Raw genomic sequence first — 27,247 nt, 5'->3', positions numbered from 1 at the left:
CTGCTGCTGAATACTCTGCCCCCAGCACCAGGTACCTGCCTCACTCCATGACAAGCGATCTGGCTCAAAATATCAAAGTGCCTCTGTTGGGAAGGATGGCTGTAGAGTTCTGTTTTCTCATCTGTAGAAGGAGAAGTTGAAATTGCACATTTTCAGAGACAAAATTCTGAAATGTAGATGAAGTATATAGTTTTACATTAAACTTGGATATGAGTCACATCATACATGATGCTGAGAAGTGAAAACTAAGCCCTCAAAGTATGTAACTGGAATTGCAGTGGCTCGTATCAGTAATAATAAGAGAAAGTGTCCTTGTGGCCCAGACACACTATAAAGACGGGGAGAAATTCTGCTGTATCAACAAGGTATCCAATGAAACTTTCATTACAGAGGAGGGAAAAAATCCCGGTTCCAAATCTCAAACTTCCACTTAGCAGAGTCTGTGAACAATGTGCCAAACGGGAAGAGGCCAGAGGGGACTCACGTGGAAAAGGGTTTTGGGAGGAGCTGTAGTAAAAGACCCCCAAGACCCGCTTCCCCAAGCCCTGTAGAAGTGCTGCTCTGCAGTGCGTGTGACAAGGCAGGAGAGGCAGGGGCAGACCAGAGAAGCCTCTCTGCTTGCCAGGCACATGCAGTGCAGGTTCAGCAGAGGCCAGCAGGTGCTCCGAACAGCACAGGTGACAGTCGCTTCCTGCTGTGTGGCCCGGGCACTTTCTCCTGCTGTGCTATTGTACGGACAAAGGCTGACATCACCGCTTCCATCCCTGAAAGACACTAAATCTGCACAAAGACAAGTGATGGCCAATATGATTACCGGAAATCCAGGGAGAAGAAAGGGAAAAGGAAAAGTCTTATTATGAAAAGGACGGGGCTCGAAACCTAGCAACAGTGACACCGCAGGAACGGAGGACACCGGGAAGAAGTGTTGTGCTCAGTGTCTCTAGAACTTATGTTCGAAGGAGGTTGGGTGACCTAGGAGTGACGATGGGGTCTCCCAGGTGATACCTGGGCTTGCGAGCCTTGGAGGCTTTATTTTTGTGCTCCACACACTCAAGTTTCAGAGGAGGAAGTGGGGCACAGAACTGGCTGCGCTCTTCAAATGCCAGGGCCTCAGGAATCTTCCCCTTTCAATGACAGTGGCAATCCTATCTCCCACACTGTGCAGGCGGTGGGAAATTCAGGTACAGGGCTCCTCGGGCTCACAGCTGACCCTCCTTCCCTCGGGCCCTGTCATTTTGGTGGTCTGGGTGAAGCAGGCATCTGATCTCTGATGAGGGCTCCTCGGACCCCTGTACCATGGCCCCAGGAAGCAGAAGAAAGTGGTGCAAATAAGTGGGAAGAGGCAAATGAGAAATTCAGGGCACAGCCTCTCCCCTGACATCTACCTCATTTTCATAGTTCAACAAAAGTCATCAGAGAGGAGGTCACACAGAAAGAAAACGGATAGGAAAGGTAGCCATTATTAATGCCAGGCTTCCTCTTAGAATATTTATTGAATTACAGCATTGATGGCACTAATAAAATTATGGATTTTAAATCTTCGTTTTCCCAACATCATTTCCTGTGTCACCAAGTCCCTGTGATTTGGAAAAGCCCTTTTCAGAGGGCAAGGTTAGGGAAGGCAGAAGTTAGTGCAGTCACCAACTCCAGCAACCTGATATATCTGGGAATCTAAATATGAAAAGAGAATCCAAACACACAGAAGTGGGTGAAATCTAATTTTCACCCAGCCATAAATGGGTTGTTACTATATTTTGACCTTTTCTTGGAAGAAGACAGAAGAAAGATAGTCTTTCCAAAGCATCGCAATTCCTGGTGTCACTGTTCTGTGAAAAGGAGGGTAGCAACATGTAAGGCTGCAGGAGAAGCGAGCCTGTGGCAACAGAAAAGCCACCCTGGCTCCTCTCCTGCCTGTGATGCTGGCGGAAGATGGCACCTCGCTCAGCCTTTGTAACTACTGAGACCAAAGCAGGAATGGTCACTGGCCTTGCCACAAACAAGAGGAAAAAGGTGGAGTCCAAGGCAACCTGAACTCCAGAGCCTTTGAGGGGAGAGTCCTCCCTGCGAGACAGGCCCTTGTGTGAGGACCAATAAGCCTGTGAGTAGCTGAGCCTGCCTGGGCATCGGCTGCTCTGGCATCCTCTTGCCTGCCTCAGCTCCTCACTGTTTGGGTATTTATTTAAATTAAACAGCCCCTAGTAACCACTCAGGTCTGGTCTACAACTGGCCAAATCAATTCTCAGAAAGGACTTATAGAAGAAAGTGCTCTGTTTTTTTTTTTTTTTTCCTTAGCCATTTTCTATAAGAAAAAAGCAAAATTCTGCCTGGAAAAGGGGCAAGAAGATATCAAATAAGTTCTAAAACAAACAAAAAAAACACAAAACAATACAAAAAAAGACAACAAAATAACACAGAAGGAACTGACTTCAGTAGAAAAATAAATCTTTACTCATTAATTTTAAAAGCATTGTAGCCTAGGTAAACTTTGGGGGGTTTAATGTGAAAATAAATATTTTAATTTAAATTAAAATCTGCATCCAAGAGTCCTGGATGTAATCATCTCAGTGATAAGGCAAGAGCATAACCCTTTGTGTTCACTGGTGTTCTTGGGATTTCTCCTAGGCTTTTACTTTTTATTGTGTGTGTGTTCCAATTGGGTTAGAAAGATTTTATTTCTTCTGAGGTCTGGGTAAAACGTCAAGAACTCGATTGAAATGTATATTTATAAAGTATCTTACACTACAGAATTAAAGCATTCAGAGCAGGTGGCAGGGAGAAGTGGAGATACGTTTCTCCATTTTTTATTAAAATCAGTGCCCTTCCCAACAGCGGAGACCCAGGCAAACACATCAGGGCCACAAAAGAGCCTTCTAACTTGATTAGCTTTTGGTCAGGTGGGCACTTCACAGGGTCATAGGATATGAAAACAAGCACAAATTATATGGTAGGTCTCGGACTTTGAAATAAGTGTGGGTTTTAGAATGGGATGAAGGTGAGGGTGTGAGAGGTGAGGAACAGCAACACTGGGATGATTCCTTCCAGGAGACAAGATTGGATATTTTGTTTTCTTAAGTTCAATTTTTAAATTTTTGAGAAAAATTCACATAAAATTTCCCATTTTAACCATGTTATCAAGCATAATATATTTATGTCATATAACCATCAGCACTATCAATGCCAGACTATTTCCATTACCCTAAAAGAAAGCCCTTCCTGTTGAGACTGACTCACAATTTCCCTACCCCCAACCCCAGGAAACCACTAATCCACTTTCGGTCTCTAAGGTGATGCCGGAGCATGAATATTTCAGGGATTTCCCAACAGCTGCCATAGCAACATTCCATGTGTCCCGGGACCAGCAAAGGCACAGAGACAGTGTTGGGTTTGCCCAACGGAGGGACCTCGCAGGTCAGCTAGAGTGACAGCAGCGCAGGCGTCCCTGCCTGAGAACAGCCCACGGAACAATGGAGCTGTGCCCAGCCTCCTTCCCAGGGTCACCCACACCTCCGTCCTCATGAAGAGTGGCGAACTAAGTGGTGACTGCCTCAGAATCTCTCCACCCTCACCTCCTGAAATAAAAAAATGTCGTCTACCTCCTTCTCTCTCTAAAAGTGATTACCACTATGGCAAGGCGTGCGAGTGTGACAGGGAACATCGCGGACCAAATGACGAGAGGTAAACAGATCCCGCACAGGGAGAGCAAGAGTTAGCCCCGCCCCTGTGGGAGCAGGTACACAGGGCCCTTGGTGCGTGCTCTCGGCTCTGCGTGTGCTTTGCCACACTTGTCACACTTAGCAGATAAAAGCTTTCCCTGTGGATATTGTTCTAACAGAATTCTCCATTGCTGAGGCCAGCGGCATCCTCATCTTGTCTCAATCAAGGCGGCATAAAAGGGCAGCCAGCCATGCGTGTCTGTCACTTGGAAGATTAGCCTCTCTGACAGTGGATGCTTCTTGAAAGGCTGGCTCTTAGGAACACCTGATTTCTTGCCAGGAAATAAATTTCCTATGTCTGTCAAGGGCAGAGAAGAATGAATGTCCTCACAGGATGCGAACTACAAGCTCATAAATGAATCTGTATAAATATACTGGAGTTGCTCTGGGAACCTATGACCAAGCCTTGGAGACCAGAGGCCACAATGTAGACCCCTTTGTACACAGAGAGCTGTCAGGATGACTCCTGAGCTACTCTGTAGTTTGCTAAACTCAAGAGAAAGGTTCAATTCATTCTGTTGCGCAGATGGAGTGTTTAAAGAGATTACTAAACGCAAGGCAAAAATTAATGGACACGTACCCCTCGAAAAAAAGCCAATCTGTAGGGAAATGGGGGAAAGATTTGTATCATATCATTTCTGACCACTCACCCACTGGTAAAGGACCGCTAGGGCTGGAATGACAAAGAAGGTGGCACTGTCTATAAATCAGACTTATCAGCTCCTTGATTTAGGGACTGAAGAGCTTTTCTCAACCAGGTAAATCTCTTGTTACTCAAAACCATTTATTTGGAAGCAGTGTGGGTCATGGTAAAAACACAGATGTGACCTGGAAGTAGGAACTCCATCTGTACCCATACCCTTGGGTACATCACTAATATCAAACACACTTCCTCTTGGACCAGGGTAAGTCGAGGGCTTTCCACACCATGAGAACTTGCTAGATGTCTTATTGAGAGCTGAGTATAGGAACAAATGTGGTTTATGAGATTCTTTGCTGTTGAGTTTCTCACAAACTAACTGGAAATGACAGTATGACAGAAACAAGAGACATTATGATGCAGCTTTATTTCTTACAATGAAAAGGTGGACTGTCAAATAAATGGAATTCGCATTCTAATGGATACATTTTTAACTTGTGATAGGTTTAAAAATTTTTAGATATAACATAAAGGCTAAAGATTAGTTGTCCTTGTAATGAACTAAGATGACCTCTCAAAGGTGCTGCGAACATAATTAAAAGCATAAAATATGTGGCCACAATGTTCAGTGTGCAAGTAGACCCTAGAATTCTCATTCTAGGAAGTAAAACTAACACACCACACACAGAAGAAAACCACAACAGTGGTGAATGGCATTTACTAGTTGTATAACACAGATATATGGGTCATGCGATCATCTGCCCTCCTAAGACGTCCACAATCCAGGAGCTGGCAGGAGTGAGTTAGAATTGAAGTGTAGGGGACACTTCCATTTCATTTCCCAAGCATCCCAGAGTCTCCTTGCGTCTTCCTACCACCCATGGAAATTGCCCAATGTATAGGACAGATTGGAATTCTTATTCCCCAGATTTGGAATACTCAGGAAAATCATCAAGGAAGAGGAAAATGGTAGGTGGAAGGTAATGCAGGAATCGAATGTGACAGTCCAGGAAGGAGGTGACGAAAGCCCCAACTGGGACGGTGGTTGTGGAGAGAAAGAGACAGACGAAGATAACCCAAGGGGAAAATGAACAGAACTTGGGGAAAGGTTGAATGTGGGTCACATGGAAGAAACAAAAATGATGCTGAAATTTCAAACCTGGTGATATTATCACTTGACGTTCTGGATTTGAGTTCTTTCACCTATGAACTTAAAATTAAAAACATCTGCTCTTATTGGTACATAGGTTTGGCTTAAAGGGGAAAAATGATCATATAAAAGTGCATAGAAAAAGACAAAAGAACTATAATATAGCAACAAAGGAGTCTGGGCTGTGAAAGAAGCTCCTATCTGAATTCCCTGTTAAGGAACCGCGGGATACTTTAGAAGGCAGTCTACTGACAGCAGGGAAAACCACTCAAAAAGAAAGAAAATGTAAGTGGTCACTGCCTGATTCTCTGGGTCCAAAGTCCAAACAGTTTCCAGCAATAGAGCTGTGTACCTTCCCCCCAATGACCTATTCCAACATTTATTCACCAACGGTGTGGAATATTTTCTTCACACGAACCAAACTCTTTTGATGTTCCTCAAACCTATTGGTTTCACATAAAACCAATAGAGCCTGAAGCAAAACCATCATGGTCATCTTCTTAAACCTGGCAATGACACAAACCTCCTTTTGCTCAGAGTAGCAAAATCACAGAATTTGATCTTAGGCTTAAACGGTTGTCCTAGCTTCCCCTCAAATCTGCTCTGGTTCAGATCAATTCCAAAGCACAGCTGAGGTGAAGGCTTTCAGACTCTCAGAGATAGGAGAGACTTGCTGTATGATCTCCTGCATCATGACCCTTACAATGACATGGAGGGAAGGGTCAGAATATACAACCAACACACAAAATAAATTAATTCTTCCAACCTCGGGTTCTTTAGAGAACCCCCTGAGGGCCTGCATGTGACGGTGGTGATGAAGGCCAACTCTCCGGCTCCCTTCCTTCCAATGTCTTCAAATACAGCAAAGGAAATGCCTCAAATTATGGAAGTCTCACATGCCTTCTGACCTTTCTAACAAGCATTTGAGAACTTTCTTCCCTTTTGAATTTAAACCCAAGATTCTTAATGTGGATTAAAAATTTGAAGAGAGAATCATAACAAAGAACCTCTGTTAGTCAGCTTCCCACCACCATAACAAATACCTGAGATAATTAACTTACAAAGAGAAATGGTTTATAAGTTAATAATGAAAAGTCAACCTCATGGTTTTGAGGTTTCAATCCCTAATCAGGCAGACCTGTCATTTTGGGGACTCTGGTGGGGCTGCCAGATGGCAATGCCTGAGAGCAAAACTGCTTACCTCAAAGCCAGGAAGCAAAGGGAAAGAGAGGAGGGTCCCCCAGGCCTCAGTGGCCAATGGCATCCAACTAGTGCCACCTCTCCTAGGTTTTCACACCTCTCAACACATGGGTTTTTGGGGGACATTCTGCTCTGAACTATAGCAAAGACAGCGCATGTTCCTTGCAACCCTACCCGCCTGGCACTGTTAGTATTTGAAGGGGAGGAGTTTGTCTGAAATCCAGCTGAACAGCACTGCAGAGCTTTGCAGAAGTTAGCCGATGGGAGCCATTCAGCAAAATCACTTTTTAGTTTTTTATGACAGACAAATGGCTCAGTAGTACTGCTTGCTTTGGAGGGAAAGCCCTCCCAAGCAGAACCTCTATGTGCCTACCACTGGTCATGCCTCATTATGGTTTTGCTAAGGGTCTTCCAAAGGTCGTTTGTTGAAGGCTTTGTCCCAGCCCATGGTGCTACTGGAACGTGGTGGAACCTTTAAGAGGCAGGGCCTGGGATCTTCAGTTATATGGGGTGCACCCCTTAAGGGACCTGGGCACCTCTTCTCTGTCTTTCTCTCCTGGCTGTCATGAGGTGAGCAGCTTGCTCTCCCACCCACCTCTGCTATTATGTGTTGCCTTGCCACAAGCTCAAAAGCAACCAGGCCAATGAGTGCACTCAAACCTCCGAAACTGGGAGCCAAAACCAACCTCTCTCCTTTGGAAGTTGATTATCTCAGGTATTTTTTTATATATACATATAGAAACAGAAAGGTGATTAACACAACCCTGTATACCACATCCCTGAGGGCCACAGTGAAATGTCAGTGTGGTTGAGTGGGATAGGTTGTTTTAACTCTCTCTCTCCCTCTCTCTCTCTCTCTCTCTCTCTCTCTCTCTCTCTCTGTCTCACGCCCTCAACACCTCCTAAGGATAGGGGTACAGAAGGCATGTCTCTCATCGCTGAGAAGGTAGGACTCCAGGGCACACTCCATTCACCACTAAACGCTAAAGGACTGTGTAAATCAGAGGCCTCAAACACAGCTCCTGAAATAAAACAAAAGAAGTTGCTTGTGTGAAAAGTCCGCATGTCAGGGACCCTCCTACACCATGGAATAAATCAGGAGCAGGAAGAGCACTGCCACGTCACAGTCTACCCAGCAACGTCTGGAACAGCTCCAGAGCAATATTAATGGCTGGTCTTTATGGGTCTGCTTATTTCTACAGTCTGGCCTGTAGAGACAAAAAATACCTCAGCGTCCTAAGACGGGAGCTGCCTAATTAATGACCATGAGCTACTTAGGAAACTGAGCCCTGGCTGGGCAGGCTTCTCCTCTCTGGGGACCTAGGATGTGTGCACGTCCACTCTGCAGTCTTTGAGTCAGCCTCCCATGCTCACACATCATGGGTGCTAGAAAGAAAAGTTTTAAAAATCAGCACATTGCTTTGGCAAACTTTTGCTTTGGAGAACTACCGAGATTTTCGCACTTAATTTCTTTTTCTTTCCCCTTAACAAGAAAATCTCCAGCATGAGCAACTGTATTTATCTAACCATTTCTTCATCCATTTATACTTTATGTTATTTCAGAAAATATTTTATCCGGTGATCACAATTATCACTAAATTTTCCATTAACTCGCAGGACTCTGAATGATTGGAATCTTGGGGAAGAATCAGTGGCTTTTGTGGGAGGAAAGTTACACCAGGAAGTAAAGCACAGAGGATAAAAGATTAAGTGAAAAGAAAAGAGCACTACAACCAGAATTAACTCAGTTCGCAACTCTCCTCAGGCTGGCTGTGATTCTGAAAAAGCTCACGGATACCCTGCAGGAATCACAAAAATAATCTGGCGTGAACTTACTATGAATATCTTCACAGTAGGCCCACAGAGGCAAATCAAAGTATCTCTTTTGCCCCACACGGTTCTCTTTCAAAAATCAAATAGTATTTCCCATGTTGATGTCACGCCCTTAATTTCTGACCTGAATGAGAACAGGAATCTATCAGAGCCCTAGAATTCCATGTGTTCTGGGACCTACCCATAGCTAGGGCATTGGTGACAGCGACATCTGAATTACTTGGGAGGAGGTTTGCGTGCACCTTGAATTTAGTTTCAGTGAGAAAGCCTTTGTTGATGCTTCAGCTAAAGATGCAGTGAAATGAGCTCTTTTCTTTTGGATTTACTACACGTAGTATTTGATCCAAAGCATTCAAGTAGCTGAAGCTGTTCCCTACCAGCAGCAGCAGCGTGAAAAGGGGGAAGAGGAGGCAGCACTGGTATTGTGCTGGGGACGGGAAAGGCAAACACGGCCATGCTCTGGCAAACATGGTGCGGTGGAAGGAGCGAGGCCAGAACACAGCCCCTGGAAGAGATGGGAACAAAGGGCAGGTGCCTTCTGCCCAGGTAGAGCTCGTCCAGGGAGATGGGGGGTAGTTTTGTGTGACAGAGCACGGGGTTGGGAGGTAGGGGGTGTTGTTCTACTAGAGGGGATGGGCAAAGACTCAGAGACAGCGTAGGGAGGTGGAATGGGGCAGGCAGGGATGTCAGGACTCTGGAGATGGGCTGGGATTTGGGACTGGATTATGTACAGCCCAGTTGGACCTGCTTAGCTGCTTAACATAATCCCGGGATGAAGTGAAATGACCATATTAGGTTTCAGGACTCTTAACTATAGCTGCTCAAAAGATGCACCAAAGAAGGAGCAGACACAGGAGGATGTGCCCAAGGGGAGAGGAGCACAGGCAACTGTGGTGAAAGATGCCGTGGACTTGACTGGAGGGTGGGAGTGAGACCAAGTTCAGGGTTGGATCTTAGTCCTCAGGAAGTGCCAGTGAGTAGCATTTAATGCAAAGCATGTGAACATTTCTGATTTCTGCCATTAACCAACTTATTTCAGAATCATTCATAGACAGCTTCACACTCTTTCCTGAGACAGACATGTATTATGTGCCAGACCCTGTGCTGGGTAAGGTAACATGGAAGGTGGCAGGGTACAAATATTAAAAGGATAATTTTTCAACTTCTTATAAGGAAGAGTCAGGAAAAAAAATGGTGACACAACTTGATGATTGCCTACCAAGGTCTATCAGAGCACAGATGAGGGTAACTGGTGCTACCACAGGGCGCTTAAGGAATCTCCGAGGTGGGGGGAAGGGCAGCCAGGTATCAGAGTGCCCTGGTCCAGGTGCAAAGTCTTGGTCACATGTAAATAGGCAGATTCAGAAACTATGTTTCTAGATGGGAGTGGGCTTGGTCAAGATAGACAGTGGAGACTTGGGCGCACAGAAATTGGGACAGATCCGCAGAGCCAGAGGCCTGGTTTTAGCTGTGCAAGTAAGAACGTGCCAACCCAGGAAAGCCAACGAGGGGGCCTCTGGCAAACTCCTCCCTGGAGAGCCCCTCTGGGCAAAGTGAGTGAGGGTCCTCCTACCTTAAGGCTAAAACCTAAGAAGTGAGTAAAGGTCCTCCCATTTTAGTGGTAGAACTCAATACTCGCCTGTTCTTGTCTCTAGGCGATGTTTTTTGAAGAGTTTACAAAAGGTCACGAACCAAATTCCCTCTCTTCTGTAATCCTCCAGGGACGATTCCTGGCCTTCCCGTGCTTGTGAACCCCTGTCTGCCTCCAAGTGTGCTGACAGGGCCACTGAAGTCCTCTGAGCTTTGGTCTTGGTGGTGGCCACTTAGCCAAGCATAGCCAGGAAGTGCTGTAAAGCTCACCAAGGCCAGTCCTGCGCAGAGAGAGAGCAGGGCTGGAGAAGAGGGTTCACCTGGGCCGTGGGCACAGAGTGACACACAGTGGCCCTGGGGAGACGGCTGGAGGTGCCCTAAAGCACCTGCGACCCAACCATGCACAAATGTGCCACAGACCCCCTCACACCACCAAAGGGAGCACGAGCAGCTGGCAGAGTGTCAGGGGCTCCGATCCCGGAGCCCGAGCTGGCCACCTGACAGGCACGCGACTCTGTGGCTGCTTCCTCGAGGTAAAATGGATGACTTAATGAGTTAAGGTGTGCAAATGTGCTGTTTACGTGAATGAGCTGCTGTTTGTAAATGCATTATGGGTACAAATGAGCTGGCACATAAAAGTATTACATATGTAAATGAGTTGGTATGTGTAAATGTATTATGTGTGTAAATGAATTAATGTTTGCAAAGTGCTATGAACCTTACTCAGCACTGAGCACTAGGGAAGTACTAGCTTTTGTCACTGTTACACCAGAAATGAGAACACAGTGCCCTTTTTGGTTGGGATTCCAGTGTCAGTGCTGAGTCAGATGGAGGGACTCCAATTCAAGGGAACCTCGTCCCCAGGGAGAGGAGCCACTCCCAGAAGTCTCTGTGCAGGCACCTTCACCCCTCTCATTTCAGGTTTGCTCTTCTCCAGGGAGTGGAGCAGCAGACACACCACACGGCTTCCCTCTGTTCCCCAAACGTCCAACTCTCCCCTCCCACCCACCTACTCACTGTTGATCTGTGCCTACAAAATTGCTGTTTCTTCATGCATGGGCCAAGATCCAGCTGGAAATGGCTCTGGGCTGCTGGGTTTCAGCAGTGCCTGCTGTCTGCCTCACAGCCCCTTGGTAAAACAGTTGCCCTGCTCTAAGGGGCTCTGGTTTCCCCTGACAGGGCTGAGACATCCACTACCGCAAACGCAGTGGCTGCTGTGCACCAGGCATCCTTTGGGACAGAGGTCTCAGGCCTCAGCACCACAGGTGCTTGCCACCATGGCCTGGAGACGCCTGTGGGGATGCGGAGCAGGGAGCAAGGGACAGGGATGGTAGTGAGAGCGAGCCAGGGCTGGAGGGAGGCAGTCTTGGGGAGAGGGCTCAGCTGACAGCAGGTGTAACACCTTGATATCCACATGTCCGGAGACCACAGGAGGGCGGAGACTGACAGGTTGACAGGCTTGCATTTCCTGCTTTTCCAGAAACGAACACAGGGTCTCCAAGAACCTCCATAAAGTGATGAGAGATTTTTATTTTTTTTGTACTGTAGATTGAACTCGGGTCCTTGCGCTTGCGAGGCAGGAACCAGAACCACTGAGCTAAATCCCCGGCCCTGGGAGGTGTTTTCATTCAAAACCGAAGTTCCCTCTTTGCTCTCCTTTGAAATAATTAGGAACAGAGTGCTCTAAGAGGATTAACATCCAGTGGTCCCTGAATTTTAAAGGAACCTCCACAAATAGGATGACAAATGAAGTAATACCATTAGCTACATTTTTATTTCACAGGAAAGAAAGCAAATAGCAATTCATTGGGAGAAGTTCCCATGCAAGATCGGTAAGCCTCTCTCCTCTCTTAGGGTGAAAACTCTTTAAAGACAGGACCTATGGATGTCTGGGGTGGGGTGGCCTCTGTGTCTCCTTTGCAGGAGGATAAATCCTCCAAATTTAATGGAATGGCATCTGTGTATTCACATGGATAATTATGGCAAGAGGTGAGCAGATACAGTCCAGGCTCCAAGGTGGAAGGTACCACAAACATATACTAATAATTTTTAAAATTCTAAACATTTTAATTTCAGTGCAAGGAGCCTGCATGCCCGAAGACTCAGAAAACACATAATGACTTTCAGCATGCATAGTATTAGGAAGAGTTGTTTTTCCTACATAATCTGACAGGAACTCAGACTCGACTCCCGTCAAGGATCTGAGAAACTCTTCTGTATACTAAATTGCCCAGACAGAAAATGCATTAACTAACTCTGAGCCTTATCAACACTTCCTAAGTGCTGGGGGGCAAGCGAGGTGCTCATACTGATGGCCTCTGAGTGATAGGGTCTGCATTTTCGCCTTGCAAATAAATATGTCTTCTCCAGCATTATGCTATTATTCAAGTAAATAGAGTCAGACTGAACGCTCAGAGAGGACGGGGTAATGACGGCACGGTGGGCTCCCGGCCCTGGAACCTCCGGAGTGCAGATCCTGAGGAAGTGAGCTTTTGTGTTGGAGCCTGCGGGCCACACAGCGCGGTCCCATCACTACTGATTCCCAGAGCACAGTGTTGGAAGGAGAGGAACGGACTCCGCACAACGAAATGAATGCTGGGGTAGAGCCACAAGGGGTACTGTGGGGACAGGACGAAGCCTTGGTGGCTTGAGGTGGGGGAACACTCACGTGCAGCCAGAAGAAGGAGGGTGTGTTCTGAATGCCCACTGCCTACATTTCTCGGCTTTGCTCCTCAGGGTTCGCTCATACTTCTTACAAACCATCTAACTCTGCAGGGAGTGACCCGGCTGTGTGCCCAGTTTTTATCTTCTCCGTGGGCACCCTTTCCCTCACTCCAGCCCCGTCCCTCACTCCACAGCGGGTGGCCACCGCCTATGTCCCACCAACCCACTGGAGCTAATCTTACCCCTTCCCAGGAATTTTTGAGTCTAGGGCCCAAGAAGACAGCTGGAAGGTTGGATATGTTAGAGTTAGCAGCCAAGGGGGGAAAGCTGGTCTGAAATGAGGGAGAATGAAGCCAAAATAGCAGCACAACTCAAATAAGAGACCAGGAGAGGAGAGATGTGGAGCCTTCCTCAGATCCCGCTTTCAGGCCTTCCTGGGGTCTGGGCCCATGAGACTGCAGTGTCCCTCCAATCATCTGTACCACCTGGCAGTGTAAGGTTGTTTTTGGTTTTCTGGCTTAAAACTAAAGACTTCCAATGAATTCAAAACCCTCTTAATTCTCCTTTATTCCCTCCCTTCCACCCTCATTCCAAACTGTACCACCTTCTGGGACACACATTACTCAAAAGTCTCACCTATCCTGGGGGACACTCTCCTGTCTGAACCGAGGCATTCTCAGAGGAGACTGGAGATGCTGGAATTTGGAAAGGTTGGAAGTTTCTCCCGCATTGTTAAAAGCAGAATGGAGAATACACAAGTGCTGCCGGAGACAGACGACTGCGATCTAGAACAGGAGGTGGCTTTCTTAAAAAAGACCTTGAACAAAGCCCCACGTGTCCCCCGCCAGAGAAAGAAAAGCACAACTGCCTATCACATACTTTCAGAGGGATCCCACCCATCAACAAAGGACATGTGAGTTCTTTTGAGAGAGAACAAATGTTTTACACACTGCCGGGACTCATTTGTATGAACTAACTGTAAGGAAACTGCATGTAGCACATCAAAGGGCTAAAGGTGAAACAAAAATACAGAGTTCCCTGACTGCCCCACAATCGGCTGTCATCACAGGGCGTCAGGAATGCTGTCGGAATACTACAGTGCACTCCATAGAAAGGGGTGCAAGGGAACGCTCACCAGGAAGCCAATTATCTTGCATAAATTTCGATCTTATCTGCCATGATAAGCCAGAGTGATGATGATGATAATAATAATAGGTATTTTTAATTCGAGTTGTCTACCTAAAGAATGACTTTTAACCCTTTGGAACAGCAATTTCTGGGATACTGAAGCGAAGAGGCCATTTTTAACTCGTCTGAATGCCCCCGAAGAGCTGGCACATAGAAGACACTTCACACATGCCCTGTGATGAAATGAGGACGGACAGAGGGTCAGGTGAGTGGTTGAGGGTAAGCGAGAAGGAAAATGCAAAGAGGAATAATCACAGAACGGCTGACCTACTCTGCTTTAATGAATTTCACTTCAGGGAGTTCAGTCTGTCAGTTTACTTTTTGTTGCTATAAAACAGTATCAGAGGGCTAGGGTGCTTTCATGTAGCTCATATTTGGAGGTCCAAAAATACGGCCCCAGCATTTGGTGAGCAGGGCCTCTCACGCCACTGCAACCCAGGATGCCATCATCACAGAAGCACGGCTGAGGGAGGGGTCACACGGTGACATAACAAGTGGAGAGAGTCACGGTCCCCTCCCACTATCTCACTTTTGAAGCACGTAACAAAAGTCCCAAGGGAACTAGCTATGTTACCCCTTTGCTCTGGGTACCCTCAGGGACCCCGTTACCTTTCATCGGGCCCCACCTCTTAAAGATCCCACCACGTCTCGGCATTGGTAGTCTGAGCACTGAGCTCCCAGGACAGGCACCTCTGGGGATCACAGCACGCCTGACACGTGGCTGAACAGGTAGGGGCTATGACAGCAGTGCGAACCAGGGTCCTCGCCTTCAAACAGCCTGAAGACTCTGGTAAACTATCTCCACGAAGCAAGGACAGCAATGTAAAGTCGTGAGTGGTTGCTGAGCAGACCCTGTGCCACAGATACTACGAGGTACAACACGGAGAGAAAAGGATCCTGGTCAGGGAAAGAGCTGAGATACTGCAGAAAGTCTGCACTGGTCCTATCTGGAAGAGCAGGGAGTTTGGTCACAGAAGGGAGCATGGCCGTCATGGGAGACGTGAGAGCACAGGCCTCACAAGGTGGTGGCGTGAGCTCTGGAGACGCTGGTGCTCCCAGCAGTGTCTCTGCAGACCATGCTCTGTCAGTACTCACAACATATTTCTTCAAACGAAGGTTGAAACTCAAACTTCTCCGGGGTCACTGATTTGCCTTTCTAAACAGAATTCTCAATGGAACTGAATCACCCAGAAGCTTCAGCACAGTCTAGATGGGCTTAAATAATGTTCAGTCAGTTCCAGGGGTCCTGGCCCTCCTCTGCCCTGGGTTTTTATTACTCCAGAGTAGGGCTTAAAGTACAGTAATTTTTTTTCCACAGAATGGAAGACATTTTGTTCTATTTGGGTCCTTTAGCAATCACTGTGAATATCGGTTTACTTTCACTGATTTGTTTCATATACAAAAGCATTACCCATGATCTGTCTTTAGAACAACACACTGACAATCACACAGGTCCTAAGATGATATGGGATGAGAGAGTGGGACTGTCATTGACAGAGGTGGATGACCAGCCTCATGTCCACCACCCCACAAAGGCAGCTGCTCATGATTCTGCCTGGTATCCACTGCTGGTGACTCTCTCCACTGAGCTACCTGTCTGCGAAGTTCCTATCTGAACAGTGGGTTATGGAATGAACCACAGAGACAAACCAAGGGATCAGGGAAGAGACTCAGAAGAACACTACCCCTGTAAAATCAAACTATTAAATTTCCGGGCCGCTACAGTAGTTAGAGGTCAGCCTCATGCACCGAAGAAGAAAGCCAGGCCCTCTGTGATGGACTTACATCAAGCAGTGTGCAAGGGAACACAGAGGGTTAACAGCTAGAGGATTTTTATTTTTAAAAGCCTTTTAACAATCTAAAGAAAAATATGCGCTACTTCTAAGAATGTTTCAGAATGATTCGCCCTCCCTAATGGTACATTTCAGCTCAATGAAGCATTAGAAAGGGATTCAGATATTTTCTATTTAATGCAAATCCTTCAGTAGGCAAAAGTAGCATTTTTGGTCCTGTGTGAGGCATAAAGGAAAACTTTCTAATGAACTCAGCAGTTTGGACTCACCATTTTAAAATAAAACCTTGCTATCAATCCCATTTTAATGAGATAATTATAGCAAATCATGATTCACTTTCCTTTCAGCCATTAGCAAGAGAAAGACATAGGAAGATAAGACACTGGAACGTTAGGTTAAAATATACCTCCCATTCTCTTGATATCAGTGATTGTCTAATTGTGCTGAGCTTGACTAAAGTGTGGTTTTTGGACAAAGAATGATCAAAAGCCCTATTCTGGCACTATAATCCATCTTATTGCCCTTTGGTTAATTGAGACAGTGGCATTTATTCCAGAGAGAATTCCCTCATCTAATCTCATGTTTTCTTTCCATAAGTCAAGATGCTAATTAGGAATTACAGATATTCCAAGAGGCCCTAAGACTTATCTTCCAATTATGGGAAAGGCTGGTAGCTTTTTAAAAATTCCCTTATAAAAATGCTTTTCTTTTTCCTCCTCCTCCTTCTACACACACACACACACACACACACACACACACACTCTTATCATCTTCAGTTACCTAAAAAACACAGAGCTAGTGTAATTGAGATCAAAGGTCCCAAAATGGAAACCACGAAAAGAACACGATTTCTCCTCCTGAAAAATGTACAGCCTCCTGAAGGAAACTGCAAAAGATCTTTCACTGGAAACGCCAGTAAATGAACTGAGCTTGACCACAGGCATTTCTCACGGAAGGTCTCTACATCCCTGTGTCAGGAGGGCTGCATGCCCCCGAAGCTTTTCAGAAGACCTAAGCTCCTTGTGTGCAGCAAGGAGACAACTGGAAAATGCACAATCTCCATGAAGAAATTGGCTGATGGATTTCTCTTTCTCTTCACACCCTGGGAGCTACAACAGACCCGGAGTCTTAGAGAGGAAGCTGGGCTGCAGAACCAAACTACTGCTTACTCGGGGTCATTTCATCCCATTTGCTCTGGCTGGATTATCTCAGGCACGAAAAAGCCAGAAAATGAATACTGTCTATGTGGAAATGTGCCACCCCTTCAGAAATCTGATCTAATTAAACAGAAATGTGCTGCTTAGCCCTTCTAGTTCTCCCGCTGATAATGCAGACAACAGAACATGACATCCATACAACTGGATCAGCAGAATTCAAGGCAGTTGTACTAATAATGAAGAACAGAAATGACTCCACATCTCTACATGTCTTTATGACTTTTCTGTCTGGCGGCCTTTAATGGAAAGCATTCTTCCTAATAAATTCCCTGTCATTTACAAAAACAACGACTGCTAAATTCAATAGTATCATAGTGAGGAATATCTCAGGTCTTTTGCAGTTGCCCCTCAAATATCTCAACACCGGCATTTCCGGAGCTCTGGGCACCTGCAACGGGGCAGCCACACACTGCGCATGTGCAGCCTGTGCAGCCCAGCAGCTGGTGCACAAGAAAACCGTGTGGAAATCTCCGCGCGGTAGGAAAAGAAACACTGAACATTGAAAAGTCAGAACATTTCCCCCAAGTGTGCTTTATCTTGAGAGACAAGTTGGAGAAGGGGTCAGAGTAAGAAATATGAAAGGGAAGAAACTCCAACCAACCACTGAAACTATCCGAGTTTAGCAAACGCAACCAAAACTGAGCACTGAGCACGGAAAAGAATAACCACAGCTAAGGAGCAGAAGGTCACATGAGTTTATTTCCCCAAAGAGCTAACAATTTAATTTACAAAGCTATTGGGCTAGTATAGTGATGAATGGGTGTGTATTGTTTATGCAGGGTTCCTCCCCACACCCCAACAGCCTACCAATATAGGAGAGAACTCAGGATCCACTCTTCCTGTATAATCTTAGGGTTTAAGGATGGAGTGTAATGGTATGTGTGGGGGAGGATCCAGAATTTTCCATCATATTCGAATTCTTTATTTCATAAAATGAATTTTAAAGCCTGACTCACTCAAGTCTTTGCTTTTCTCTCTGATAAAGCTTTAGGATGGGGAAGGTCAGAAATGATAATGAGACATTGGAAAATTTGCATCCTGTTTAAATAACCTGCACCTTGGTGGGCTGGAAGGCATGAAATTTCTCTCCTTGATATAACCTGGAATCACTTACCAAACAAGTGAGAGCTCTATTCGCCATCTCTCCTTATTGAATACATGAAGAGTAGCTATATTAGTCCCTTTTAAAATCTTACTTTAATTTTTAAAAATCTCATTGCTATCCTCTTCTTACAATCAGAACACCAATCGAATGGGACCTTGTCTTTCTCTTCCATACAGTTTCACATGGATTTAGTAACTGGATCACTTCTACCCTAAAATGCTAATAAATCTATAAAGGAAAAGAGTCTCTACCAAAAAGCACATATAATTCTTTTTTTTCTATATTATTAGTTTAGACACCAAACAAAGGAATGTTTAGAGTTAAAATGAAACGTAGACAATATAGGATGTGGTAACATGAGATAACTGGGTGTGCGTGTGCGTGTGCATGTGTGTGCGTGTGTGTGTGTGTGTATATGAGAGAGAGAGAGAGAGAGAGAGAGAGAGCCCCAAAGAGAGAGAAAGAGAAGAATACTATTTTTACTAGAGGTCAAAATTAGCCTATGTTGAGTTTGACAAATAGTGCTAAGACATTGATGCTTTAAAATTGAGGATCAAGGAGAACAGAACAGTGACTCCTGCGGTATTGCATAAGGAAGATAATCTGGCTAGACAGGCAAGTCTATTTCTAAATCCCACTTCTGAAAACACCACTGACCTGCCTGTGTTGGGCTGCACCATCCATAGAGGCAGAAGGCGCTCCATGCAGCACTTCAGAAATGCACAGGCATGTGGCCATGGGTGCCGACCGCCTGCCTCAGTCAACGCACCCACACAGCCTGCCTCCATCAGATGGGGCTCAGCGGGCACCCTAAGGGGAAGGGGGCAGCACACAGAGCACAGGTGTGTTGGCTGAGGCAGAAGGGCAGTCGGACATCTGCATGGACGGTTTATGGAGATCAGCACAGACCTTCCCTTTGCTTTGCAGCACTGTGGCCCAGAGAAGCCGCCAGCTCCTGTGTCCTGCCCTGTTCTCTAGCACCTACTCGAGAACCTGGGACACAGTAAGGCTTTGTGGTTACTTGCTGAGACCTCCTTGACCTGTCCCAGCTTAATTTTCCACAAGTCCTCTTCATGTCCACTCCTTCCAGATTCTACACAGCTTGTTCCTTTGCTGCCTGAATCCACCCGTGAGGATTTTCCAATATTCCCCAAACGTATTTAGGGGACAGGGCTGGGTGCCACTCAGATCACTGATTGTCCTTCTTTTGAGGCATTTCTGCAGGTTATGAAGAAAAAGAAGGCTCCTCTTCCCTTCATGGCTCATGCGTTTCCCCTCTGATACTCTGGGAAGAGAATACTCAGCAAAACTAAGACATCCTGTCACCCATCCCCTAAGATCGTGACCGCTGCCATTCTCACCTTTAAAGGTGGTCACGCGTGCTTGGTGTGGCTGCAGAGCCACACACTTGGGGAGTAAAACAGGTAACAGGCTTTACTCCAGAAACCTGAAACCCAATACAAAGGGCTCTGACATTCAGCTTTGACATACTAACAAGTGAACCTTAAACATGGCTACTAATTAATTGAGCAAACAAATTTCACAAAGAGCATTTACTGACTTAGGGGAAGGAGATTAGAGGTATCATTTACACATGAGCCAGGTCAATGAAACACAAATTGGGACTAAGCAGCTTTGATCCACTAATCATCTTTATCTACTCATTAAGAATGTCTCCACAAGGCCACATAGTGGAATTGTGCTTTTGCGTGACAGGAAAGGTAGAGTCACTTTATGTCTGTAATTCTGACTTTTCCTTGAATCAAACTGTTTCCCGAGATTGGAGGAAACTGAAGAAATCTCTATGTTTGACTGGAAGAAGGCCCTGGACTCTCAGTGCCTTAAGGACAGCACTCTTCCTTGTTCATTATCGCAGACCTACTGCCCAGCACTGTGCCTGACGTACATGGTTCACACTCAATATTTATTGACTCCTTTGTCTGTTGATTATGTATGTATTTAAGGTACTGGGGTTTACATCCAGGGTCTTCACACTGAGCTCTATGCCTAGCCCTTTTTTTATTTTGAGATAAGTTCATGCTAAGCTGCTCAACTGCATCAGCCATGCTTGAACTTGCAATCCTCCTGCCTCAGCCTCCCAGAATGCTAGGATTACAGGCATGGGCCACCATGTCCAGTGCTCAGTAAATGTCTGCTGAGTAATAGAACTTCCTTAGAAGCTGAGGGTCCTGCCATGGGTCCTGTGAGGGTGCTGTGCTTTTGCTCTAAGTAAACTGAAGTTTTCTTAAACTCTTCCACAGAACTTTTACTTCAAGAAGTACTTCAGTGGGCAGAAACGGCTCTTGAGGTGGAAGGAGTTGGCTCACTGCCACAAGCAGGAGAGAGTGGCAGTGGGTGGCAGCACGGACAACCTCCAGTTTCCATCTTGCTGCCCAAGATGCCTCTGAGAAGCCAAATGTGTCCTTCTCCATTGGATGAAGGCAACTGGGTCCCAGTGTTATTTTGCGGCTCCTGTGATCGCTTGATCCTCGTTTCCACCCAAGACCCCCTTGCTCTCTTCCTTCCTTCCCCCTCCCGCCCTCCGTGCCTCTCTTCCTTCCTTTCTGCTTTGAGATGGGGTCTTACTGTACTGCCCAGGCTGGCCTCGAGCCTGGAGTCCTCCTGCCTCAGCCTCTTGAGTACCTGAGATTATCATTCCATCCCAGATTTTAAAGGGTCGCGTATCTCCAGTGGTGGCCCAGACACACAGCAGAAAATACAACGGCTTAACGGTCTTGACTTCGGACCCTAATTCTGGAGCTACTGGAAAATCTTTTACCTTCACCAGCCTCCATTTTCTTATTCACTAAGTAAGAGGACTGCTCTAAATAATCCATAAAATCCCTTCCATACCACGCCCACAAAATCCTCCCGGGTTCCCAGGGGGAAAGGTCTTGTGTGATGAGGCCAAGCCGGGTAACAAGACTTCCATCCTGGGCCCAGCTCCAATGTCGGGGTGTCTTTGCTGCTCCCTACTCCGACTCCAGGAGGCCCAAGCTCAGGCTTAGAGTCGAGGTGCTCTGAACAGTTCACTCAGTCTCAGCTACTTCAAACGTGCCAATTTATACATAACACTATTGACATTCTATATTAAACTCCCCTGTATTTCTTTGAGCTATTAAAATATAAATTATGCAACAGAGTAAATTGGTGGGAATTTCCCCTGTGGGTAAAGATAGCTGCAGTCCCGAATTACAGTGAAATCTTAGTGGAGGTGACAAACAGGAGTTCGGGAGGATCGCCTTGCTGTGACATCACACACCCAGACAGGGTGCAGAGTAAAAACGTGCTGGCACTGTGAAAACCAGACGCTCTACAGAAGAAGCAGCAACAAAGGTGTGCTTGGTAGCGTCTTGTTTTACCCACAGCGCAGACTTTAATGTAACAAGTGCACGACTACTACTATCTTCCCAAGAATGTGTCCCTCTGGCTGTCGCTTGTGCCCCACCACTGTCCCCCTATACGAAGTCAGACAGGAGAGTGGATTTAGTTGTCACGTGGCCACTGGTCAGACAGAAGCCACACCTTTCACCATCTTCTGTGACCCTCAGGCTAATGCCCCCATCCATGACCTTCCAGAGTGAGAGAAACAGTCTCTTTAATTTTAAACAAACAAATGTATGATTTATGGACTTTAGTTAAGGTCCTTTATACCTGATCACTACATACAGTATATCATGAAATCCAGATGCAACCAGTGCCCTTTCCCTCCAAACTCTTTTTACAAAAGTGCTGGGCCAACCTGCTGGGTACAAACCATCCTTCCACTGCTTGGACCCCTGATCTTGGAGCCCACCAGCGCTTGCCCTTGCCTCAGAATTCCAGGGAAAGCCCTAGAGGATGGGTAGGAAGGGGAGAGGAGGCCTTGAACATGGATCCCTGGCCCATTTGAAGCTGCATCCACCTTCACCCTTTCAGGCTGGTGTAACAGGTGCAGGAAGACAGTTTCTGATGTGGTTAATTTTGAGGTGTCTTGGACATGGTCAGATTGGGTTATGTGAGTGCCCAAGTTAACCAATAATCTGCTATCTCTTCAAAGGGATATCATGTGAGTATTTCTCCACACTTATTCACAAGAGGAGTGGGACATTGCTTAGAGCTGAGAGCAGGAGACAGAAAGCAATTAGTTTTCCCTTTGTCTAAGGCAGTCAGCTCCGGCACTTACATTCCAAATCTAACAAAATAAAGCCAATGCACATTAAAAATGGTTAAGATGGTTAGTTTTATGCTGTGCATATTTTATGACAATTAAAGAAAACAAAACCCCAGTATTACTTAGACCCACAATCTGGAGACAGTAACGCATCAGCCACTCTTTCTCTCCCCACTGTGGCCAGCAGGAGCCTCTACCCTTCCTCAATGGCCTCCACCCTCCGTGTCCTCTCCCGTAGAGGACTCCTGGTGGTCTGCCCTACTTTCTCCATGTGCTCCCATATCCAGTGATGATGCAGCAATCCTTACAGACACTTCCCTGGGTCTGACTTTAACTCTGGGCCTGGGAAAACCACCATCCAACATCTATCTGCTCCATCTAACACCGTGGAAAATTCCAGAAGCAGATGCTTCCCCATTAAAGTAACGATTACTCTATTTGACCTAATCCTAAAATGTAAGCACTTTGGGCAAAATTATGATAAAGGTAAGGCCTTCCCACTGGGTGGTGAGTTTGGGTGTGGTAGGAGCCAGAGAAAAGAACACAAAGAAAGGGCCAAGGGTTCTAGGGTCAAGTCCAGAGGGACTGAAGCCTAGTGAAGATGTGAACTTGGGCATGAATATGTCTGGGTGTCAAGAGGACAGGGAGTCAGTGATTTGAAGCAGCAAAGTCACCAGTTGCACAGTTTAACTGCTGCTCCTTTCAGCAAGACCAGCAACTTCCCAAGCAAAGCCCAAGGCCAAAGGCAAGTTAACCGTGTGTACCATCTTACTTCTGATGAAAATACAAAACAAAACTCCCATCTCCTTCTTCAGCTAAATGTTTTCTTAAGTCCCAGCTAATTTATCTATTAAGGAATAAGTCTTAAGTCACTTCCCCCAGACATTTATCTCAGAAAAGAGAGTTCAGAGATGACATTTAAAAATAGAGTTATCCCCAAGGTAGCTGAGCAATGTCTCGTAACAGAGTTCCCAGATGTCTTTTCAAGTCTTTATAACAATTCAAAATTGCATTTCTTGACTAGGAAGGCATGACTGGGAATGTTCCCCAGCACTACTGCAGAGGTCTGGTTGAGATGCAAAAAGTGTGATTTCTCTGGAGAGGAGAAAGAAATGAAGGCACCACAGGGAAATCACTACACCTCTTTGACTTTCTCCTGTGCTGAGGCTTCTCCGGGTCTCCCACCTCTGCCTCTGTGTCTTTGTATCTTTTTCTTTAAATGGCTACAGTTCACTGTAAAGCTGTTTTTTCCCTGTCAAAATCAAATCAGCCCAGCAACTTGAATGTTTGAATGTCTTAATTTACTATTTAGGTTATGCAACCAAAGAAAAGTTTACAGTACGCAGTCCTCTTTACTCATGGAGGATATATTCCAAGACATTCTGTGAATTCCAGAAACGGTTCATTGAAAGAACTGAACCATATATATGAAACCGTTGATAGAACTGAACCACATATATGCTTACATATATATGTACTGTCCATGTATATGATAAAGTTTTTTGGTTTTTTGTGGTACCAGGGATTGAACTCGGGCCCTTGTGCTTGCAAAGCAGGCAGTGGAACCACTGAGCCAAATCCCCGGTCCACATATGATAAAGTTTAACTCATAACTTAGAGACAGTGAGAGATAAAAAACAATGATAAAACAACTATGATAATATACTGCAACAAAAGTTATTTTAAAATCTATGAATGATTTATTTCTAGAAATCCCCCACTTAGTATTTTCAGACTGGGGTTGGCCATGGGTAACTGAGATGGTAGAATGAAACCACATACAATGGGCTGCTACCGTACCTCCAAATCAACTTCAGTTTGTCTCCTTTTCTCCCCGACACCTTCTTTCTCAGAAGGGGGAGCCCTCATTATCTTCTTCCCCAAACTTGGTCAAACCACACACACTGAGCAGATGGCGGAGATGGCAGACGGCACCTACCTTGCCCAGGCCCGGAGTGTCCTTCACCTTGTTGACGGCTCTCAGCAGACCTGGCGGGGCCGGGGGCGGGGAGGAATGCAGGATCCCGCTGAAGCTGGTAGCAAGGAGCGGTGTCTCCGAAACCGAAGAAGTGGAAGGTCGATGCTTCTTCTTTTTGGAAGACAGATTTAACTTCTGGGCAGCTCTGTGGAGAAAAATGCAGCAGAGGGACAGTAAGAGGAGAATCATCGTACGATCCGGTATATGAAGGTTACTTTTTTTCTTTCTCTTAAGAGCCTGCTTAATCGTTCCTTCTCTCTCCATCAGTGTCCTCCAGAGTAGCCCTTTTGTGCAACACAGCAAACTTAATGAGCTACCCAATCATTTATACAGCAGAAAAAAGCCATAAAATTGCATGGGTCTGCAATCACAATTTACAAAGAATTGTTTGTTATCCACCAACACTCAGCTGAAACATGAATAAAGCCAGTCATCTTTGGGTATAAACAGCACCTATTAAGTTAATCATTCCATAACCTCCTTGGTATAAACTCAAGGGTGAGGGACCCTATGAGCTCATTTAAAAACTCTCACACCTTGTAAAGTCCAAGCCAGTCTGATGAAGAACCACATGGCCACTAATCAGGGCATGCGATGTCTGCGGCTATGAAGGAAAACACAAGGCCCAGAGTAATAGGGAAGACATAAATCAAATCGGTTGCAGAAACATAACACCAAATCGGAATACCCACTCCAGCCAGGGTGCAGGATGCTGAAACTCAGGGCTGCTTGTGTGGATAACAGGCTTCTGTGCAAGGCAGTCTTTAAGTACAGAGCACAATTCATGGGTAAGTGCAAGGAGTGAGGGGTCAGAGCAACACAGGGGACGCAGAGGGTGCAGACAGGGACAAGCGGGCGGGGAGCTGCCAGCATCGTTAATAACTCTGGCCATTCAAGTCACCTCTCCCATCACACATGTGCTCTCCGATGCTTAGATCAGGACAACCCTAGGCAGAGGAAAGAGGGAAACAGGGCAAAGCCATTTCAGCCTCTATACACTCATCTCTGGATTGATTCTCTGTGTTTTCACACTATACTCTTGTCCTAAGAAATCAATTTCCTTATCAGATGTTATTATTAAACATATGAGATGCTGCTTGAAACTAAGAGACTTCCGTAACTCTATTCTACAGATGCAAACCTTATAATCCATCTAGTGTTCTTAGTAATTACAGAACAGGGCACAAAACAGTCAGGTTGGAAAGACAAAATCAGCATTGTTTATAGCTCCTCTCTCTCTCCCAAATCTCCCTTAATGAGCTGGAAAAGTTGGTTTTAATTTCATTTCAGTAAGTAGCACGCTTTCGACAAATCCCCCGAGCTACACACAAAAGCACTGCCACTTACACAAACAGAGCAAATGGCTTTACCATTTCAGAGCTTAATTTTTCTTAGCATTAAGCCTGAAACATGAGGGAAACAGAAGGATGGGTCCGTGGGGAACGGAGGATGCCCTGCAGTATCCCCATACTGTGTGCTGACCTTAGGGAACTCTGCAGCACTGTGGTGTAAGGAGATGGGGAATGAAGGGCAATGCCAGGTCATTTCCACAACCAGCAGAGAGAAAAAAAATGAGATTTGTTGGCCATGATTTCCTTGCCACTGTTCCCAGTGGGTCCCTTTTGAAATTAAGGCTGAAATGGATTTGTTGGGTGACAGTCCGGCACGTCCCTTGGCAGGTGTGACTGCTCCCTGAGATGCTCTCCCTAAATGAGCAGTGACTTGTCCGGAGGTGCGTGCCAGTCTGTGGCAGTTGGTGGCAGGAGGCATCCGTGGCGGCCTGCTGCCACTTTCGCCTCTCCTCGGTGATCCTTCATGGCTCACAGGCCAGGCTGGCACTGCTCGTAGAGTTAGAAGGAAGAGGGCTCACAGTGGGATGCTCGGAGCTGAAAGGTGGCTCTTACTTGTTTCCATTTAGGATTCATTTACACTGGAGAAAAGGCCCGGGCTGCCCCTGAGGTCCAAGCGGGGAGAGACTGCGCTGAGGAGAGTGAGGAAGAGACACTGAGCGGCGGCTTAGAAGTATGGCCGGGTGGCTTTTCGCTTTCTCTTAGTCTCTGTTCCCGGGGCCCATGTCTTCATGCACACTCTCAGAGGAGAGGTCAGCAAATGTCCTTGCAATTAAAGCATAAGCGGGGCCACCGCTCTGTGAGATGTTCTTCTTACAATATCACACTGCCTCGTCTACCAGGTCATTCCAGCAGCCTGGAAACACATTGCCATTTCTTCCATCTTAAAAAATAAAACACAAATCCTTCTTTTGGATTTTTTTCTCCATCAAGCTACTGTTCTCTTTACTTGTCTTGATAAAAGTCCATGGACAGTGTGGCCCTTACTCACTTTATCCACTTCCTCTCCTTCTCATCTCTACATCCTCCCTCAGCCGGACCTCTGCCCTCTCCTCCTCTGAAATGCCTCTTGCCTACGTTAGCAGCGACCACACATCTGCTAAGTGTCCACCTTGTCCTGTCAGAACACTGTCCTGCCTCTTTCGTGCACTTTCTCCTCCTCTTCGTGGAGGCCCTCGGGGCTCAGCCCGTGGTTCCTGTCACTTCTGCTCACATCGCTTCGTGCTTTCTCCTGGGATCACAAATTAAATACTATCCGTACACTTAGGGCTCATCAAGCTTATTTCCACTTTAGACCTCTTTCTGGAACTCTTCGTGTATGTATCCAAATGCCCCTTCAACAACTCCACTCAGAGATCTAGAAACATCTCAGATTCTCTAAAACAGAAGTCTCGATGTGTCCCTGTAGAGCTATGAAGCGCTTGCCCTTCCCTATTTCAGAAAACGGCACTCCCTCCTTCCAAGGACCCAAGTATCTCTTGTCATGATTCACATCAAGTCCACCAGGAAAATTCGCTGGCTTTAACCAACCATCGCTCACCACCTTACTGCTGCCATGTTGATCCGAGCCGTGCAACGTTCCTTCTGGATTCGCTGGAGAGGTCTCCTGACTTGTCTTCCTTCTTGTGCCCCACCAGAGTCATTCTTTTAAAACTGAAGTCTGCTCAAAGCTCT

The 27,247-nt window shown here is 46.1% G+C and overlaps 1 protein-coding gene across 1 annotated transcript in view; it reads right to left on the bottom strand.

Moving 5' to 3' along the window:
• Kif26b (kinesin family member 26B) overlaps positions 1–27,247 on the bottom strand; it is a 333,340-nt gene that overhangs the window by 114,659 nt on the left and 191,434 nt on the right. Inside the window, exon 9 of the mRNA XM_033761959.1 lies at positions 24,186–24,369. Within this exon, the coding sequence (XP_033617850.1) occupies positions 24,186–24,369 (184 nt within the window). The remainder of the gene's footprint in view (positions 1–24,185; positions 24,370–27,247) is intronic.

Source organism: Fukomys damarensis, unplaced genomic scaffold (assembly GCF_012274545.1).
Source record: "Fukomys damarensis isolate Sample0158 unplaced genomic scaffold, DMR_v1.0_HiC HiC_scaffold_11, whole genome shotgun sequence".
In the NCBI taxonomy this organism is placed as follows: domain Eukaryota; kingdom Metazoa; phylum Chordata; class Mammalia; order Rodentia; family Bathyergidae; genus Fukomys; species Fukomys damarensis.
This window is presented reverse-complemented; position numbering and strand designations above follow the sequence as displayed.